The sequence below is a fragment of the Salmo trutta genome, chromosome 20 (genome assembly GCF_901001165.1).
Source record: "Salmo trutta chromosome 20, fSalTru1.1, whole genome shotgun sequence".
Classification (NCBI taxonomy): domain Eukaryota; kingdom Metazoa; phylum Chordata; class Actinopteri; order Salmoniformes; family Salmonidae; genus Salmo; species Salmo trutta.
In genome coordinates, this window is record NC_042976.1 from 19,833,145 (window position 1) to 19,852,159 (window position 19,015).

Sequence of the window (19,015 nt, forward strand, 5' to 3'; positions counted from 1 at the left end):
GCCATTCTCATAATAACGCGGCCACTGACAACTCGTACATAGGGTCCGACCTTCTCGTTTGCGCCTCGGACACCAACACTACCCGCTGGTGGGGGGGTCCCGAGACACAAAGGGGGGGAATAGTAGCCCAGACCCATGATGAGCCTCATCGAGGCCGGTGGGGGGGTCGAGACTACGGACAACACCGTACGAGGCCGCCAGAGCATAAATCAAATCTAGTTGTAAACTCCCCTATGAGAACAGTGAGGAGCAGACAGGCCCCTAGACGGGGATTATCTTAGAACACATCTAAGATAGTACTGAGGTGTACCACACTGGTCGTAAAGGAAGTCCAGTGGACTTGTCCACCTCCAAAACAAATGGCAACAATAATCATTCCTTGCCATGTGTAGGTTCAACTACAATACAACTAGTAATATGCTCCAATCATGTGTTCCGGTAGATAATATTTCAGAATAAATCGGTAGGACAACTGGACCCCTTGAATACCAGTACCAATACCACAGTCAGTCCAGCAACACTCAGTAAGAGGATTAGTAACCTCACAAGTTAAATTGCTATTGATAATAGCGACATAGGAGTCATTCAGAGTGCAACACAGGGAAGGGAATCTCCAGTGCACTCTTCCAATGGTTAACACATGCCACTAATAAATAGAACCCTCCGTTCAGGAGAAAAGTTATTAGAAGTCATGAACCATGATCACACCACGTACGACTGGTCTAATACTTAGAGTACTTCCGTCATGAGGTTAGCTCCTCCGTGGATAACATAGCTATGAAATAGACTTCATACCTACCGCCACTACAATAGTGGAAGACACCGTGACTTGTAGAAAACTACTACAGACTCCCTTGACACCAATTCTGACTGACCTCCAGGCATTGACCTGAAAATTACCTGACTACGTCAGACTCATTCTGAACAAGTTGTAATCTGCCAGGATACTTGGTTTTCTTCCCTTGACATGCGCGATTGTGTAAGCATAAACGCACATGCACAACGGAACATCCAATTAGGATTTATGCTAGGATCACTTAAGGGTCCAAGCAAAATACCAGCCTTAGTAAAGTTGAACATTTACTTCTAGGCCGTTGACTCTACAGCACTCACCAGTTTTCTAACCAGAAGTCCATAGGTCATCCTGTAGACTGCCCAAAACTAGTGCCTCACAGCTGTAGACTTATCATATAGTTGTCAACTTAGGATAGTACCCTAAGCGCCACCCCGCAAATTAGGAAAGTCCTAGATATGACATTAGACAATGCCATGATAGGGTCATTTTGCCAAGACCATGGACGTAGATAGAATACAGTCCAATTAGATGATTAAGGTGGCATAACTATTTTGTTTTGTTTATGCTTTCATTAATTTTGTTTCATTTTCTTTGGCACATAGAAAGTGATAGAGCCATAAACAACTCCCCCATACAACCATCAGTTAGTGCCACAACGCCGCTCATTTGGGAGGAAATGTAATTATATATTTCATGAGTGTGTGTGCATTGTTAACCTCTGCCTAAGTTACTGCCCAGATATTCCAGTCTGGACGACCAGACGACGGGTCCGGAACGGTGATCCCAATCCGGACATCCGCTGCCGAGTCATGGAACGGACATCTTCATTTGCAGAGACCCTACCCGGGTCGACCACCAGAGGGGGGACTGCAATAGCAACCACCAACTGGACATCTGATTGAACCCAACTGGACATAAGATTGAACCCAACATGGGGGGACTGTCATGACGTTGGCCTGTGGGTAAGGTTTATGACCCCCCCATAAATACCTTCTCCCTTCCCCTCTCTCTCTGACCCTACTGAAGGACTGGAATAGCCTGTGTTAAATATAGAGAGTCTGGGAACATCAAACAAATAGGGAAAGGAACCATCTTTTGTTAATAAAACCAGTTGGAAATATGCTTGATAACGTAATGAGTATGTATGTCAGTTCATTGTTATCTGAGACATTATGATTGATGGCAGGACGATATAAACTGTACCGGAGAAAGTATACACCCTCTAGTTATCAGAGTCACATGGAATTGTTATGCAATTGAAATGTTTGATATTGAAATTGTTTGTTAGGAGATTAAATGTAATTTTAGCTTCCAAATGAGAGAATTGGGTTTTCATAGGGAAAGTGCCCTGCCGATCAGTGGCCAACCCTGTGAAGAGACATGGGGTTATAAACGATGAAACCCCTCCTTTCCCCCTCTCCACTATATAAGTCTTTGACGAAAAGACATTCCGGGTTCCAGTACGTGAGGACTGCAGCCTACGTTATAAGGACAGACACATATCAAGAACAGAACTAAGCCAACCTCGGCGTGAGCTATGGTATGAACTGGTATGAACTTTGAGCTTATTCACTACAGAAGTGATACTTCCTAGCCGTTGAGTTAGCCGCTGCTAACGTGGGCTAGGAAAGGACGGACGACGGATCCAGTCTAACAACCAGACGAAGATACCACCACCATTGACATTCTTCCACTACACAACAGGAAGATCTGTTGGCCAACCACGGCCAGCATCTACGACCAATCTACCGAAGCGCAGCTCAGAGTAAATATTTATTGCATTTTCCTTTTCCAAATGGGCGGTAATTTAGAATGCAAAAGATAATGTATTTACGATAGCATAGCTGCTGTTTCTGTGTTCCTAAATCTTCCCGCTCTTTCATTCAAGCCCAACCCCCTTTTCCTTTGTGTAACCAGCCATGATACAGGCTCAGTCCACCAGGACGTTTTCTGTATGACATCATATGAATTCTGTGTATTTGTAATTCTGTGTGATTAGTTAGGTATTTAGTAAATAAATAATTAAACCCAATTTTGTATTGCTGATTCAACTTGTTAGCCAGGGTTCGTGAAGATAACCAAGAATTTATAACTTTCATGATGAGATTGAAAATAAGATAAGATTGACTGCTATCGATGTAAAATATTACTAAGTATTTTAAGAGTTTATTCAGAAGATAACAGCTCTATAAACGTTCTTCTGTGGTGCCCCGACTTTCTAGTTAATTACATTTACATGATTAGCTTAATCAGGTAATATTAATTACAGAGAAATAATTGTATAAATTAGCATGTCATATCACTTAATCCGGCATAGCCAAAGACACGACAATAGTTTGTTCTGTTTTCATAAGAGCAACAACAAAACAGTCAAACCCATATTCATTGCATATCATGTCATAACCGGTATACTATAATACGAATTTGTTTCAATATAAGATTTTGCACTGACCTAGTACAATCAACTTGATTTTGCAACTGCATGTCTCAATGTGGTTTGAAACCTCAAATTGATAGTCGCCTGCATCCTCCTTTTGTGTAGTCTGTATTTTAAGGCTACTAAGGTTGTTCTCGAAGCTAAGTTTGTATTGTGGATTTGACTTGAACTCTTTGCTGTCTTTGGTCCACTTCACTTTGAGCTCAGGAGTGCCTGCCACTTTGCACTCTAAACTGACTGGATCCCCAATAGTTACTTTTATCACTTCTGGTTTCTCTGTAATCTGAGGTGGTTCTAAAATGCATAGAAATACACATTTTCTGATCATATTTTTTCAAAATATATCTAGCTAGCAGACTAATTTAAAGACAAACCTTGCACTATGAGGGTTGCAAAGCACTTGTTTTGTCCGGCCTCATTTGCCACCTGGCAGGTATATTTCCCGCTGTGATAGGCTTCACAGACCGGAATCCTTAGAGTTGCCACATTATCTTCAAAGATCCTTTCAATTTTAGGATCTTCCAAGATCCAGTTCTCGGATATTTGCCATTGCACAGACAAATTTGGATACCCAGTGACAACACACTGAAATTCAGCCGATTTTCCCAAAACAGTTGTGACATTTTCGACTTTCTTCACAAATGATGCTGGTTCTAACATCAAACCAATAAACAATTATTGGCAGTGATCAATTATTTAAAGTAATTGTGTTGTCATCGTGGAAGTTATGTAACCTATCACAATAGTACATATTTTAAGTAACTAACCTTTTATACGAAGAGAAGTTCTACAAGAACAACTTCCAACCTAATTTGAGACGGTACACTGGTATTCACCAACATCTACATCATCACATTTCTGTATTTCAAGATTCAGAATGTCCTGTACTTGTGAGAGGCTGTGCTTTGTGCTGGATTTAATTTCATTTAAATCCTTGTGCCACAGGTCCTCAAACGGACCTGTGCCAATGACTTGACACTTGAAAGACGCATTTGAGCTCTTCACAATATCAGCAGTCTTGATCTCTTTCTCATCTTTGTACCAGATTACAGATATGGGCAGAGAGCCAAACAAAAGACATTCCAAGTGGGCAAATGATCCTTTGATACTCTTCGTTTCCTTCAGTTTTCTTGTGAAAGATTGTTTTATGATTTGATCTAGCATAAATAAAAAAGAAAGTAATGAGAATACTGTCCAATCAGGTATACCTGTACAAAAAGCTGAAAATATTGATTAAAATATTTATAAATTAGCTGACCTAGGACAGAAACTGTGGCTTCACACGTACTGCTTCCAACATCACTGGAAAGATCAAAGGTGTAATCTCCACTATCGCTTTTCTCTGTATGGAGAATATTTAGTACAGAGCTCTTATCTGTGCTTTGCACTTTGTATCTTTGCCCTGATGTCAGCTCTCTTCCATCCTTCAGCCGTTTGGATTTGAGGACCTTGGTTCCTGAGAACCTGCACTGAAGTGTAGCAGGATCCCCCATTGTAACAATGACAGATTTAGCCTGTTCAGTGATATTTGCTCGTTCTGTGATAAATATAACATTAAACAATGAGTTTTCAACATCAGAGTATAAAATCCAATTTGAAAAATGTCCTCATAAACGTCAACCAACCTTTGACTACCAATAACGCAGAGCATTTCTGGCTGCCAGCTTCATTTTTGGCCTGACAAATATATTTCCCAGCATGTTTTGTTTGAATATTTGAAATACGCAGCAGTGCTGTCCTGTCTTCAAAGGACATCTGCGCATGTTCACCATCTTTGACCTCATGGTCATTCTTCAGCCATGACACAGTCATAGGTACTGAACCTTTTAGAGTACACTGCATAGAAATCTCACTGCCAACTAGGGAATTCATATTCTCTATCTTTTGTGCAAACGATGGCGGTTCTATAGGTGGAAAAGCATACAACATTTTAATTGAAAGTATACTGAAATTAACAGATAAATATACTTAAAAGTAAGGTTTTCACACCAACCTTTCAGTGTCATTTCACAATCACAAGATAACTTCCCAACTTCATTTTCTACTGTACACTGACATTTTCCAGCATCTCCGGCTTCAACTGCCAACATCTGGAGGGTAACTATGTCATCCTTTAAGACTATCTTGTCTCTTTTATAATTTCTGATCGCCTTTGTGTTTTTGTAAAAAGATGTGTTGAATGAATCGGAGCCTGCAAGCTGTCCTTCCAACGTAATATTAGACCCTTTGATAAGTTCTTTGGATTCAAAGGTCCTCGTAAATATTGGCGGTTCTAAAAGGAAATGGCAATGAAGTCAGAATACAATCATAAAATAACATTTTATGAATCTAAAAAACAGAATACTCAACAAACCTTTAACTGTAACTCTGCTGCTGCAGAGGTCACTACCAGCATCACTTAATGACACACAAACATAATCTCCACTGTCATCAACAGAGCAGTTGACAATATCAAGTGAAGCAACTGAGTTGGTAACAGCCATTTTGTATTTCTCATTTTGTCTCATCTCAATCTCGTTCTTAAACCACTTAAAACTGATCTCAGGAGTGCCGGTTGCTTTACACACCAGCTTCACAGCACTTCCTTTCACCACTAGTTTCGTAGACTTAAGCTTCATCACAAACATTGGAGGTTCTAAAAAAGAGTTTGACATTGATTATCAGACAAGTAAACTAACATTGATGCAAGAATAACAAACTCATATTGAGCTGGGAATGTATATGAAGAAAGGGCACCTTTCACAAACAAGACAGCTGTGCATGCCACCGTTCCAGCGTCATTGGCCACTTGGCATGTGTAGTTAGCCAAGTCGGTGGGTTTTACTGAGTGAAGTTCCAAAAAACTTGAGTAGGTCTCCTTCTTGATAAAAAATGTGCCTCCACTTGATATCTCCTTGTCCTCTCTGAACCACTTAACAGTAAGAGGAGCCGTTCCAGTGAAAGAAGACTTCAAGACAACAGTAGATCCTGTTACAACATCTTGGTTGTCAGGTTTCAATATGAAAATATTTATTTTCATCAGCATATTATCCCTAGAAAATGTGATAGGCCTACTTCAATTGGATGTGAGAGTGTGAAATAGGGCTAGAAAATGACTTAAGCTTTATAAACATTTGGCATAGAAGGTTCCACTGCTTTTTTTAGATCCTGCAGAATCTGTTGCCCGGCATGTGTACACTCCAGCATCAACCTTTTCTAATTTAGTAACTTTCAGTGCAGCTGAGTTGTCTTTGATTTCAGGTAGATATCCATCTCCAGACTTTATGTCTTTCTCATCTTTGAACCAAGACAGAATCATAGGCTGGGATCCAGATACTTTGCAATCCATTGAAATATTTTTACCCATAATTCCATCAAGTCTTTTCAGAAACTTTGTGAAAGAGGGTAGTATGATACGATCTATTTTTGGAAAGAAAATGTTACTTCACACTGCAAGTTAAAATAGATTTCATGAAAAAAACCTTTTAAAAGTAGCGAAGAAGAAATGCTAACCCAGCACAGTAATAGAGCATGTGCACTGGTCCTTTCCAAAACGGTTGGACACTTCCATCGTGTATTCGGAAGAGTCTGCTTTTTCAGCTGCAATAATCTTTACGATGGCAATATTATCTTTTAGAATGATTTTATATTTTCGATTCCCTTTCATCTCCTTTCCATCATGTAACCATTTCACTTTAAGTTCTGGGCTTCCAGCGATTTTGCATTCCAAGGTTGCGGAGTCCCCTGAAGTCACGTTGATGGATTCTGCTTTCTCTAAGATTTTAGCAGGTTCTACAATAAAGTCAAATGAATTAGATTTAGTTGTCACAAGAGTATTATGTGTGTAAATGTTACAAATGTATACATTATGTATATGTTTTATATGAACGTTTCAATAGTTGTTATCCAACCTTGAACTGTTAGATTGGCATCATATTTGTTTTGTCCAGCCTCATTCTCTGCTTGGCAAGTGTACTTGTCGCCATGGCTAATGGCAACAGCTGTTATTGACAGAATAGCAATGTTGTTCTCAAATGTCATTTTGATATTTGGATCATCATCTCTCAACATTTCAGAATCCCTCATCCATTTTACGGAAATGGGAGGTGAGCCTTTCAATGTGCCCTGCAGTTTCACAGAATCTCCCAATGTTGCTGTAATGGTTTCAATCTTCTTCGCAAATGTTGGTGGTTTGACACAAATATTATCAAATCGATTAACCATGTTCTTTAGAAAACATATTTAGACAAATCAATGCGAATTTTCTATTTACCAACTATACCAACCTTTAAGTTTGGCCAGTGCCTTAGTGGTGATTTTACCAACATCATTGGCTATGCAGCATTGGTAATCTCCAAAGTCTGCACTTTCAAATGAGCAGAACTCCAAACGAGCAATGGATTCCTGATAGATGATCTTATACTTTTTATCTGTGGCGACAACTGATTTCTTATTCTTCAACCAGATGATTTCAAATGGAGATTTTCCTTTAATTTCACATTTGAGTATGGCAGGAGTTCCCTTCACTGCCTCAACCATTTGCAATTATTTTCGAAAGGAAGGGGTATCTAAGAGTAAAGATCAGATTAAATAAAATAATACAGCTATCTGTAATTTGTGATTTGTTGAAAAATAATTTTAAGCAAATAAAATATGTATTGGTGGCAAACCTTTTACAGATAACTCAGTGATGCTGCTCTCACTACCAGCTTCGTTTGACACCACACAAGTGTAGTTTCCGCTATCTAACACATTTACATCGATTATTTCCAAAGTTGCAAGACCAGCCTTGAAAGTGATTGTATGTTTATCTCCATCACTGAGATCGTTGTCATTCAGAAACCAGGAAGCAGCTTTGAGTTCAGCTGATCCTTTGACTATGCACTGCATCCGAGCAGCTATGCCCTGCTTCCACATTAGCTTTGGCTCCATTTTCTTAACAAAGGTTGGGGGTTCTGAAAGAAGTATTGCGTTGCAAAACAGTAAGCGTGTTGTCAAACAATAACCAATACGTAACCACCAAAGAGAATACTGTGACATAAAAAATAACATAAGAATATGTTGTAGCTGCATAGCATTAAGGGCTTAAAATATAACTAAATGATCAGTCTTTTTTATTTAAATGGTTGCATTTTCTAAACTAGTATCTGTAGTCACACATACACTGCGTTACGACAAGATATCAGCTTAAAGACCCTACCTTGTACCATCAACATCGTAGAACAAGTTGAACTCCCAGAATCATTTGAAGCTGTACGGACATATTTCACTGAATCTTTCAGTTTTGCCTTAGTAATTTCAAGAACAACAACCTTTTCTTCAAAAGATTGTTTACAGTCCATTGTTTGATGGAGCTTTTTGCCATCCTTTATCCAGGTGATGGTCACTCCAGTGTCCTTGTCCACTTGACCTTCGAGCCGCAGTGTATTGCCAATGGCTGAAGACACTGAGGTCTCGAAGGTCTTTACGAAACTGGGTTTGTTGATAACCCTCAACTCTGAACTGCATGTAGCAGTGCCAACGCTGTTCGATGCTTTGCAGAGGTAAGTACCCTGATCGATCAGCTGAAGATTTTTGATTTGTAGGGAGTATTTGGTCTTGTCAGATGTTATCTGATAGTTCCCCCAAGAAGAAACAGCAATATTGTCTTTGTGCCAGACAATAGTCATTGGCAAAGAGCCAGTAACTACACACTGGAATGATGCTTGTTTGCCCACGTATAAAGTCATGGGATCAGGCATTGTACTAAATACTGGCGGGTACATCTCTATAAAAAGTCATTAAAGATAGGGAAAAGGTAATAGGATATGGATACCTAATTTACATGACAAACCGGTACACAATACAAAGGTTGAGACAACAGGTGCACATTACAATTCTTTGTCTAACATTCAACCTGAAAAGAAAACATCAATATACTGTACATACAGTTGAATAAATAATGTTAAAGGAAACAGAGGACTCACCAGTCACTGTCAGTTTGGCGGCACAGGTGTCACAGCCATGCTGGTTTGTAGCCTTGCAATTGTATTCACCACTGTCAGCTTTGGTTGGGCTCAGGAGCTCCAATGAAGATGTCAGTTGCCGACTGAGGATGCAGCAATTGGCACTCTCTTCGATCGAAGTGCCAGACTTGAACCATTTGAAGTTCACATTTGGTGCCTCTTCAATTTCACATTCGAACTTGGCTCCGCTGCCAACATTGATCTCCAGGGGAACGATTTTGTACCTGAAAACAGGTGGCACTATAATGTGCACAAAAATAAAAGTAAATTAGTACACAGGTAGATAATGATGCGAAAATGAACTTCTAGACAAGTGCACAGAGCTGGAACAGGGATGGTGTAATGCAACGGTATGGTGGGATGCATTCCAGGAGTGACTGTGAAGAAATGGTGGAATGGTTAGAGGAAGAAGGACAGTGACTTCATCACATCATGAATAATGAAACCATGACAGATTTTCTCTTGAAAACATGCAAAAAGTTTTCAGTTCCCAGTGGAGAATGGCCAAGAGTGAAATGTAATAGTTAATGGGTAACGATAACTTTTTTTATAAGCATGAAAAGTAAAAATACCTGAGCATGATTTAGAAGAAATAAGCATGCGGAGAATGATATAGAACAATACTAAGGTGAATTAGTAGTGGATTGAAAGTATGGTAAATGCATGCTGACAATTATATACATTTCAATCTATGACATAAAGTATGAGTTTGCTGCCAAGATGAGAAGAAAATGTAAAGTTACATTAGAAAAATGTAGTTTGTTTATGTGTATGGTGATAAGTAATAATAAAACTATCCTCATTATCCAACCTTTTGAATCAATTGTGAGTCTTGATGATGTTATGGTCTTTCCAGCTTCATTCACAGCCTCAAATAAATATTCTCCTTCGTGCTTCTCCTTGACAATTTTCATGATTGTAAGTGTGTATGTGTCATGTTCTTTTGAACACTTGAACTCTTTGCCTGATTTAATTATTTGTCCATTGAAAATCCAATTGGCATTTGTAACATACTTTACTGTCACAGTGTATGTAACCTTAAAATGCTCCTCTGAGGCAATGTCCTCCAGAAAAGTGTCAATAACTGGATAATTTTTAAACTTTCCTGGAGGCTCATATTTTCTGACCTCTTCTGAAATAAATTCCTTCCTGTGTTCTTTTTGGATGAGTACATCTAAAGACTGTTCAGTTGGAATGGATGTCATGGGCATGTCAGTGGTGATATCAGTCATACCTACGTCTCTCTCATAAGCATTTACAATCATACAGTTACAGTCAGTCATTCTAACCACCAGTCTGGCCACCTGTACTGACTGTTCAAACTCAGCATGTGATTCTGTAGTAACTTTCATTGCTGGAGCACCCAATTTGGATTGAGCTACTTTGGACTCTTGCACCACACTACGTTCCTCAGTAGTTTCAGTTTCAAGTGTCGCCCGAGATTCGGTCTTTCGTGCAGCAGCCTGAGCTTTAGGTGATGCGAAATCAACTACACTCTCTGCTACTTTGACAGTCTCCACTACCGATGACAGCATTTCTTTGGAGGCTGCACTGCTAACCTGTAGTCTTCGGGCTTGTTGATTTGCATTGTGCCGGGTTGGTCAGATGTAAGAACATGCTGCTCGCGATAGACAATTGAGTAGAAAGCTGCCTGGAGTTCAGTCCTTAGATCTGCAGTCTGGGGGTATTGACCTCCAATAGCAAGTGTTATTTCCATAGGGGCACCTGGTGTAGTGATAAGATAAGTGAACATTGCATGTTTCGGTTCCTTGCGTACCTTCACTTCCTGTACCTTAGTAGCCTCCAAACTTCCAACAACATCTGCTAGTATAAGTGGCTGATCAAGAGCTACAGCAGACTGAAGTGCATCTTTCAACTGATGTCTGATGTCGAAACTTGTTGGTTTTTGAAACCGAATAACAAATGTGAGCTCCTTTGGAAGAGTTTGACTTTCTCCAGACTCTGAGATGAAAACAGTCATTTTGGGCTGAGTTTTAACACTAACTGTTGTCGACTCTGATTTGGTTATTTGTTGGGACATTTCACCGATCAACATACACTTTTCAGCCATCGTTATTGACTGACTAAGAGACTGTCCTTCCTGTCTAAGGATGGCAAAATCTTGATCTGTAGCTTCCAGAAGTGCACTACTCTCAGTTGCGATCGCAGTCTTCACTATTTGTATGGGCTCAGTAGGTACTTTAGGCTCTATTTTGGTTTTGCATGTACATTTGTCAACAGCTGTCAAACTCACAGTATGTCCTTCTTCTAATGCTTGACTATCTGCCACACTTGTAACTTGTATGATGTTCCAACAATCTTCTTTTTGGATTAATGCACGGTGCTGTTTGACATCACTAGTAAATGGTGTTTCTTTGGGTAGCTGCATGGGCTGTGAAGTGACCTGAAGAATGTTCTGTGGTCTGGGTTCTGTTCTAAGCTCTGACTGAACTCCTGTCACGGACACATCAAGATCTTTGGAATAATCTTCGCTAAGCTCCGTTTTTTCCTCTGAGGTTGCTGCATGTTTTCTGTCTTTCTCCTGCTTCTGTGTTGCTGTCTCTTGGTCTGGATTTTCAATGGTAATAATTCCCTCTTTGGTTAAGGCACCTTCTGGATGAACTGATTGAAGATGTAATGGGGTAGGGGTTTGTTTTTGGGGCTGAATGGTCATTATGTCTCTCTTGGCCTCAAACTCAGTGGTATCTTCGCAAGTTACAGATCTCCGTTCATTGTGGGTTACTGTATGTAAAAGAGTAGGGCTTTTCCTGGCACCTGCTTGTTCTACAGCTGGTTTCTCACAAGTAAAGGGTTCCTCAGATGGTAGGATATCCTGATCTCTTATTATCTCCAAATGCAGTACCTGTTCACCTTCTACCTGAGAATATATTGAGATAGCACTTTCTAAACTCTGCACTTGTTCTGTGTGTTCCGCTTGTAACATCTGCTTCTCCTCAGCTGTAAGTGCAGATTTCATAACGTAATCCTTATGAAGGAGAGCCTTCTCTGCATCCGGTCTCTGCATGGTGAATTTAGTCTCTTTTGATAATGCTTGTTTAGTCTCCGAAACTAAGGCGAGAATTGGTTTGAACAATTCTTTTGTCACTGAAGATTTAGGAGCAGAATCAGCAGAGGGCACATCTGTTTTTCAGTTGACATAGCGGAATACAATATCTTAACGCCTTCTTTGACTTTATTACTTTTCCCCTCCTGGCTTGAGAATTTCTTGAGATCGTTCTTTTAAAATAGACAGTTGGGATTCAACTTGATGACTACTGACAAGATGTTTTGGCTCGGAGGTTGGCTTTACTTTATCTGTATTCTTGTCACCTGATATCTCTGTGCTTACACTCGCCAAGGTGTTTATCTCCTCAGAAGAGGCAGACATTAATTTTGAATGCTTCTCTTTTGAAGATATGACTTCTGGGCTTTGGATATGGTCACAGTGCTGGTTTGTGAGCTTTGGGCTCTCCTGAACAGCAGATGTATGAAAGGCAGTTGTACGGAGCTGTTTCGTAGGAACTACTGAAACTTGAGGTGAAAGGGTGACACGCATAGACAGTCTCTCTTGTACCTCATGTGACTGCAGAACTGCGCCTGGTGGGTGACCCTCTCTTTTTGGACAGTAGCCGCAGAGTTATCCAACTCGCTAAGGGTTTTTACAACGTGGCTGTCCTCTGTGCCAATGGTGTACACCATCTGATGTCCTGCCTGAATGCTGGCCCTGACCTCTCCGGGAAGTTTGACCTCGTACGAGTGGGACTCTGTAGCTTGTTCAGCTAACATGGATACTTTATAACCTTTTTGAACAGCCATGTGTTCCTCATGCTGAGATACAGAGACAGACTCTTTAAACACAATTAGGTCAGCACTACAAGAGGCCTCCCCAGATGGGTTGGAAGCCCTACACGTATAGAGACCACTGTCCTGCTGTTGGATGCCCTTCATGTTGATGCAGCCAGAACCATCTGGGTTGTTCACTATAATGCAAGACTTACCACACTGAATTTGATGAGCACTTTTAAACCACTGCACATCTGGCATTGGTTCACCAGTTACTTTATACTTAAAGTAAGCCTCACCTCCCTCTTGGCATTTTAGAGGTTTGATTAGGCTAGTGAAATTAGGTGGTTGGCCAGTGGCTTTGAAAAATGTTTCAACCCATTGCTCAGCTGTAATTAAAGCTCTCTTTCTCACCTCCAGGTAAGTAGTACAGCTTGTCTGGCCAAATCTATTGCTAGCTGTACAAGAGTACTCACCTTCATACCCTGTTTTTACCTCAGATATTATTAAAGCGTACTCATCTTTTTCATAAACCAATTTGTAAATTGATGAAGAAGTAATGACTTTCCCATTATGAAACCACTGAACAGTAGGCTTTGGAAGGCCAGATACTGTAACAGTAAATCTAGCTGCCTCTCCAACATTGACAGCTGCTGGTAAGAGTTGGGTCAAAAAGATAGGCTTTTCTTTTTTCTTCTCTAAAGTACTAGAATAGTGTTTTGTTTAGTGAGGTAACTTAAGACCAGTAGTGTAGAATTCTTGTTCTTCTTCCACTATCGTCACAGTCGAGCTAGAATATTCTGCGTAAAAAATAATGAGTTAGATTGAGATAAAGTTTCCATAAAAGAAACGGTTATGCTGGTCAATTGTGTGTCCGTTGCATAAGCAAAAAGGGTGATATCAAGACAACACCATACAATAATTTACATCAGCATTTACCTCCTTTATTTATACATAAATAAAAACTGTTAGAGACAAACTGAAGTGATTTCTGTACAAATAAATAATGTATTTTAATTACTCCCATTTCCAAATGAATACATTGCTAGTTCATTCAGATCTGTCAAATGTGTGAATATTTTATAACCCCAAATATATAGTATTCATTGAGAATACAATTGCCTCTTAAACATACAGTGAATCATACATGTATTTACAGCACATACAGTTTGTATATAATTAACCTTTAACAAATACGATTTTACAGCCAACCCCAAGGTTTTATTTTCAATGGTGTAATTTTACATTGTGGTCTTAATGAATAAACTTACTCTACAATAATACATTCAATATTACATTTTGATTGTGTTCTATAAATGTTTTTGTTGTGTACCAGATTGTTTTCAAAATCATTCATTCATCAAAAGATAAATAAAACAAACTAAACTCTGCACATCAGTGATTCTAAGCACTACGCCATAAATAATAACATATACGTTATCATGCTAACAACACTGAGTTATCATGGATGCATACGTATATGATTAATTTGAAATATTTGGCTAATTAAAACATTGGACATTTTGATAGATCTTAATATGGGCCTAACACGAATGCCTTAATAAATCAATAAGCAATAACTTTTTTTACTGTTTTGAAAAGCAAACATTCCCCTTCACCAAACATGATTATAACATGTATAATCATTCTGATGTGTGAAGTGAGTACACACTATACACAATAAATAGGATCTACACTTCATTTCAGAACATTTTTCACAAGTATTACCATATAATGAATAAAAGCTACTTTTCTTACATACAGTAAAAACATTTTAATTGAGTTCAACGTCCACATGAAAACAAATGACATGAAGAGATTAGAACACTTTCAACAAAGCAGTTGTTTCAGTATATCCAGATTTGTTTTGGATAAGACACTTGTACTCTCCGGCATCCTTTTGGGTGACATTTGTGATGATCAAATTAAAATGTCCAGATGCTTTCTCTTGGATCATGTGCCGAGTGTCTTTCACTGGATTGCCATCTTTGTACCATTCAGCGGTGGGATGAGGTTTACCATTCACTAAACACTGGAGGACCACCGAAGTTCCTACTGCTGCGGTGACGTTTGTCAAAGGAATAATGCATTTTGGTGGAGTTTCAGTCATTTGAAACTGGAAACTACACGATTCTGATGACTTTCCTTTGAAATCTATTTTATCATCTTTGGCGGGCTCTGCGAAAACGCCAAAGTTGATACTGACATATTTCTGTCCCTGCTCGCTCATCTCATTGTTCGTCACGGCTACAAGTCTAACAGCCTTTTGTGATTCATCAGCTTCCTGCTCAAATTCAAATTCCAGCTCTATTTCTGATGCTTGCTCACCGTCAAACTGATTCCCAACAAGCAAGTCAAACTTTTGAGGCTGAACTTTAGCACTACCAAGAGACACAGCTGTCAATTCTCTCCCTCTTGTTTTCCCTATAAAGCTTTTAGGATTCAACACAAGAAGAGATGCCCTGCAAAGAGTTTCCCCAACCACATTGATGGCCCGGCAGCTGTACATTCCACTATCATGAGCGCTGACGTTCCTAATCTTAAGGAAATGATTGTCTCCATCAGATGAGTGCAAGAATTCATTGTTATTGTGAGGGATCTTTTTGTTACCTTTAAACCATGATACTATGGGTGAGGGAATTCCCATCAGAGAACATTCAAACATTACAGTTGTATTCTCAGGGGTTTCCATATCACAAATTGGGTTGATGAAGCGAGGCGGCATTTCTGTAACCTCAAAAGCTATTTTCAAATCATCCCTTTCCTGCATTACAAAGTCAACTCCACTCTCCTCGTACATACTGGGAAGAACATCGAGTGATATTATCATACTTTTATTGTCAGCGGTGTATTCTGGGATGGTAATTATCTTCACCTGTCTCTCAAACTCTTTAACCTCGTTTTCATCCAACTCCACCTCCAATAGAATCTCCTGAGGGGAGCAAGACCTCGATGAGTCATCGTCTTCCTCAACATCAAACTCCATCACATGCTGATGGGTGACTGACGGTGGTGGGGGCATATATCTGGCCTCGTTGGATATAACTACAACTAGTGCAACACTTTTTGCCTTACCTACATAGTTAACAGCTTCGCAAATATATTCACCTTGATCAGCTTTCGTAATGTTCTGAATAACAAGCGAGATATTGTCACCATGTCTGTCCATTGTAATCCTTTCATCTGCAACAAATTGGGTTTTGTTTCTAAACCACTTCACCTCAGGTGAAGGCAATCCAAACAACTCAGCATAAAACGATAACGAATCATGTTCAAAAATTCTCCTTTTGGTGAGAGGTTTGAGGAAAGCCGGAGGGATTCCCTGGACTTTTTCCTGTAGTCCTCCAAGGCCAAGGGCACGCTCTGAGAGGAAACGTCCTTCATCTAATCTAAATGCAGGGGGTGTTGTCTCAATGCCCTCATCATCGGGTGACCTCAAGAACTTAGCAGGAGAAAATAACCTCTCACTGGAGTCAGTGGATGGTCTTTTACGTTCAAGAGGAGAGAAGGCATACTCATTAGGGGTCATATAACCTGCCGGGGTTTCAGTTTCAGGAGTGTGGAAAGATTCTGGAGTTTTAGGGAGCTGCAAAATTTCATTTGAAGAATCTGGAGTATAGAACTGCTCGATTTCTGTTAATTCCTCACTAAATGTGCTACCACACTCTATGGACATATCTGACTCTGGTGATAAGGGTCTGCCCCATTCAGTTGGTGGGTGGTAGTAATCATAAACAGTACTGAAGGTCACTACCTCCTCCTCAAGTGAGGTCACACCTGAAGAACCTTCACTGACAGCCGTACTTAGATCAGCACTGTCCGGTTTAGCCTCTGCTTGATGTTGTGAACCTTGTGCAGCAAGGTAATCTGTACACCCATCTCCTTTGAGCTTGACGCTAACTGATTTTGAAACCACTGAAGGCTCACCACTCTCAGCAACAGCATGTTCCTCGTTTTCCTCTGCTGTTTCTTCACTAACAATTTCACTACGTGCCCAAGTAACACTGACAAATGCGCTATCCTTTGAGAGTTCAGATAGAGACAAGTTTTCATTAATATCAGTCATGTCATTACTAACAGAAGACTGAGTGTCCAATCGATGAATTTCTGGAGCTGCAAATGAGCCAGATTTGTTTAGCTTGACAGACTCATCACAGACTGACGCTGAAACATCATCTGGGGTCACTGACACTTTCTCACAAAGGTCCTCTATCATATTTTGATCTATTACATGAGGTCCCATACTTTCTGTTGAATGGCTAGTCTTAACTGCCTTAACTGCCTCAGGTCTGACAAGCTTTGGTGACACCTGCACCTCTCTTATACTTGAGAGGGGAACACAGTGTTTTAAGTGACTGTGGGTGTCAATTATGTCAGCTTCATCAACAGTTTCATTATCTTCCTCCAGAGTATCAGACATGGGCTGGACACCCTCTGGGGCACATTTGGGGGAGACTGATTTCACTTTGGCAGAAATCTGTGCACCACCTAGTAACACAACCTCTGGCCCACTTTTGGCTGAAATTAACTTTGCTCTCGGAATCTGTGTATCACTACCTTTTACTAACATAGTGTCTTGTTTGGACTGCAGTGGAGTTCCTTCCACAACATTAGTTGCCAATGACTTATCATCATGGTCAAGATGGATTGCAACTTCTGGGATATCCTCCTCAGGGAAATACGACTCTGTGGACTTTTTCACTTCATCAACAGAAGTGGTATCTAACAATTCAGGTGCCCCTGACAACGCAGGTGCCTCAAATGCCTGCTTAATTTGTGACACTTTGACTAGCGCAGCAGATGATTGCAGACCACACCCAGTAACAGTAGGTGCTTCTTTTGAAACACTTTGTTTTTGTTTAGATACGTTTGAAACATACTCTTTGGGGCTGTGGGAAACTATAGAGTTGTCCAGCTCCTGCATTAATGCCTGATCAGTAATATCACTAGTATGGCTGAGAGGGGAATGCCTCAAATCTTCAGAACATCTGGATAGTATATGCTGTTTGCTCTCACTTGCCATGTCTGCTCTTGATCTAGAAAATTTTGAAAAATTATCCTTAGGGTTGTGGGAACTTACAGATTTGTCCAAAGTCTGCATCAATGTCGGGTCAGAAATATGCCCAGTATCACTCAAAGGAGACTGCCTCAAATCTTCAGAATTTCCAGATAGTATATGTTGTTCCCATTCACCAGCCATGGTTGCTTCTACCTCAGAAGATCTAGCAATAGCCACAGCAGATTGGAAAGACACATCAGAACTGCTTTCAACCTTTCCGGTTTGGCCTTCTGAAGAACTTATCTTCTCAGATTCACTGACTACCTGCGCGGCATCATAGCAGAATGTGAATTTGTGTTTCATAGGATGGGAACTGCCATCGTCCTCAGACATCTCTGCGTCTTTTCCAATCATATCGAATGGGACTGGTGTTGGAGCAGTGATCCTGATCTCGACAGGAGAACAAGAATATTGTGAAGTGTCTGAAGCACGAGTCCTGTGCAAGACAGCCTGTGGCACCTGTAGTAAAGATTTCTCATCCATTTCAACACCATTGTACGATTCAAGTTCATCATCAATCATTTGGTCAAGATCTTCTTCACTCATTTCATACTCTGTTGTCACTTTCACTTTATACGATGCCACTGGCGATGGCAATTTTCTTAATTGCTTACTTTCAGTAACTTCTAGTGTAGCAGAGGAGGTTGACTTTCCGAATGTATTAGTTATAACACAACTAAATGTCCCTTCGTGGTATATAGTGGGATAGTAGATGGTTAGCGTGGTTTCATTCAATTTGGTGAGAACATCAAAGTCTGGGTTTTGACCGATTGGTTGGTCATCTTTGAGCCAAGTGACAATTGGTTGAGGGTCTCCCTGAAAACGACATTTAAAGTCTGTCATCTCTCCCCTCTTTACTTTCAAGGATGAGATTTCTCTCACAAAGATAGGTACGGAAGTTTTTGGTGAAGTCTTAACTTCTTTTGTCCTCTGAGGCATGTCCATTTGGTGAAGGT

The 19,015-nt window shown here is 40.1% G+C and overlaps 1 protein-coding gene across 1 annotated transcript in view; it reads right to left on the reverse strand.

Annotated features, from left to right (window-relative positions):
- The window catches only part of ttn.2 (titin, tandem duplicate 2), a 189,878-nt gene that overhangs the window by 136,130 nt on the left and 34,733 nt on the right, over positions 1-19,015 (reverse strand). The window contains exon 39 of the mRNA XM_029702494.1: positions 9,179-9,457. Coding sequence (XP_029558354.1) covers positions 9,179-9,457 — 279 coding nt within the window. The remainder of the gene's footprint in view (positions 1-9,178; positions 9,458-19,015) is intronic.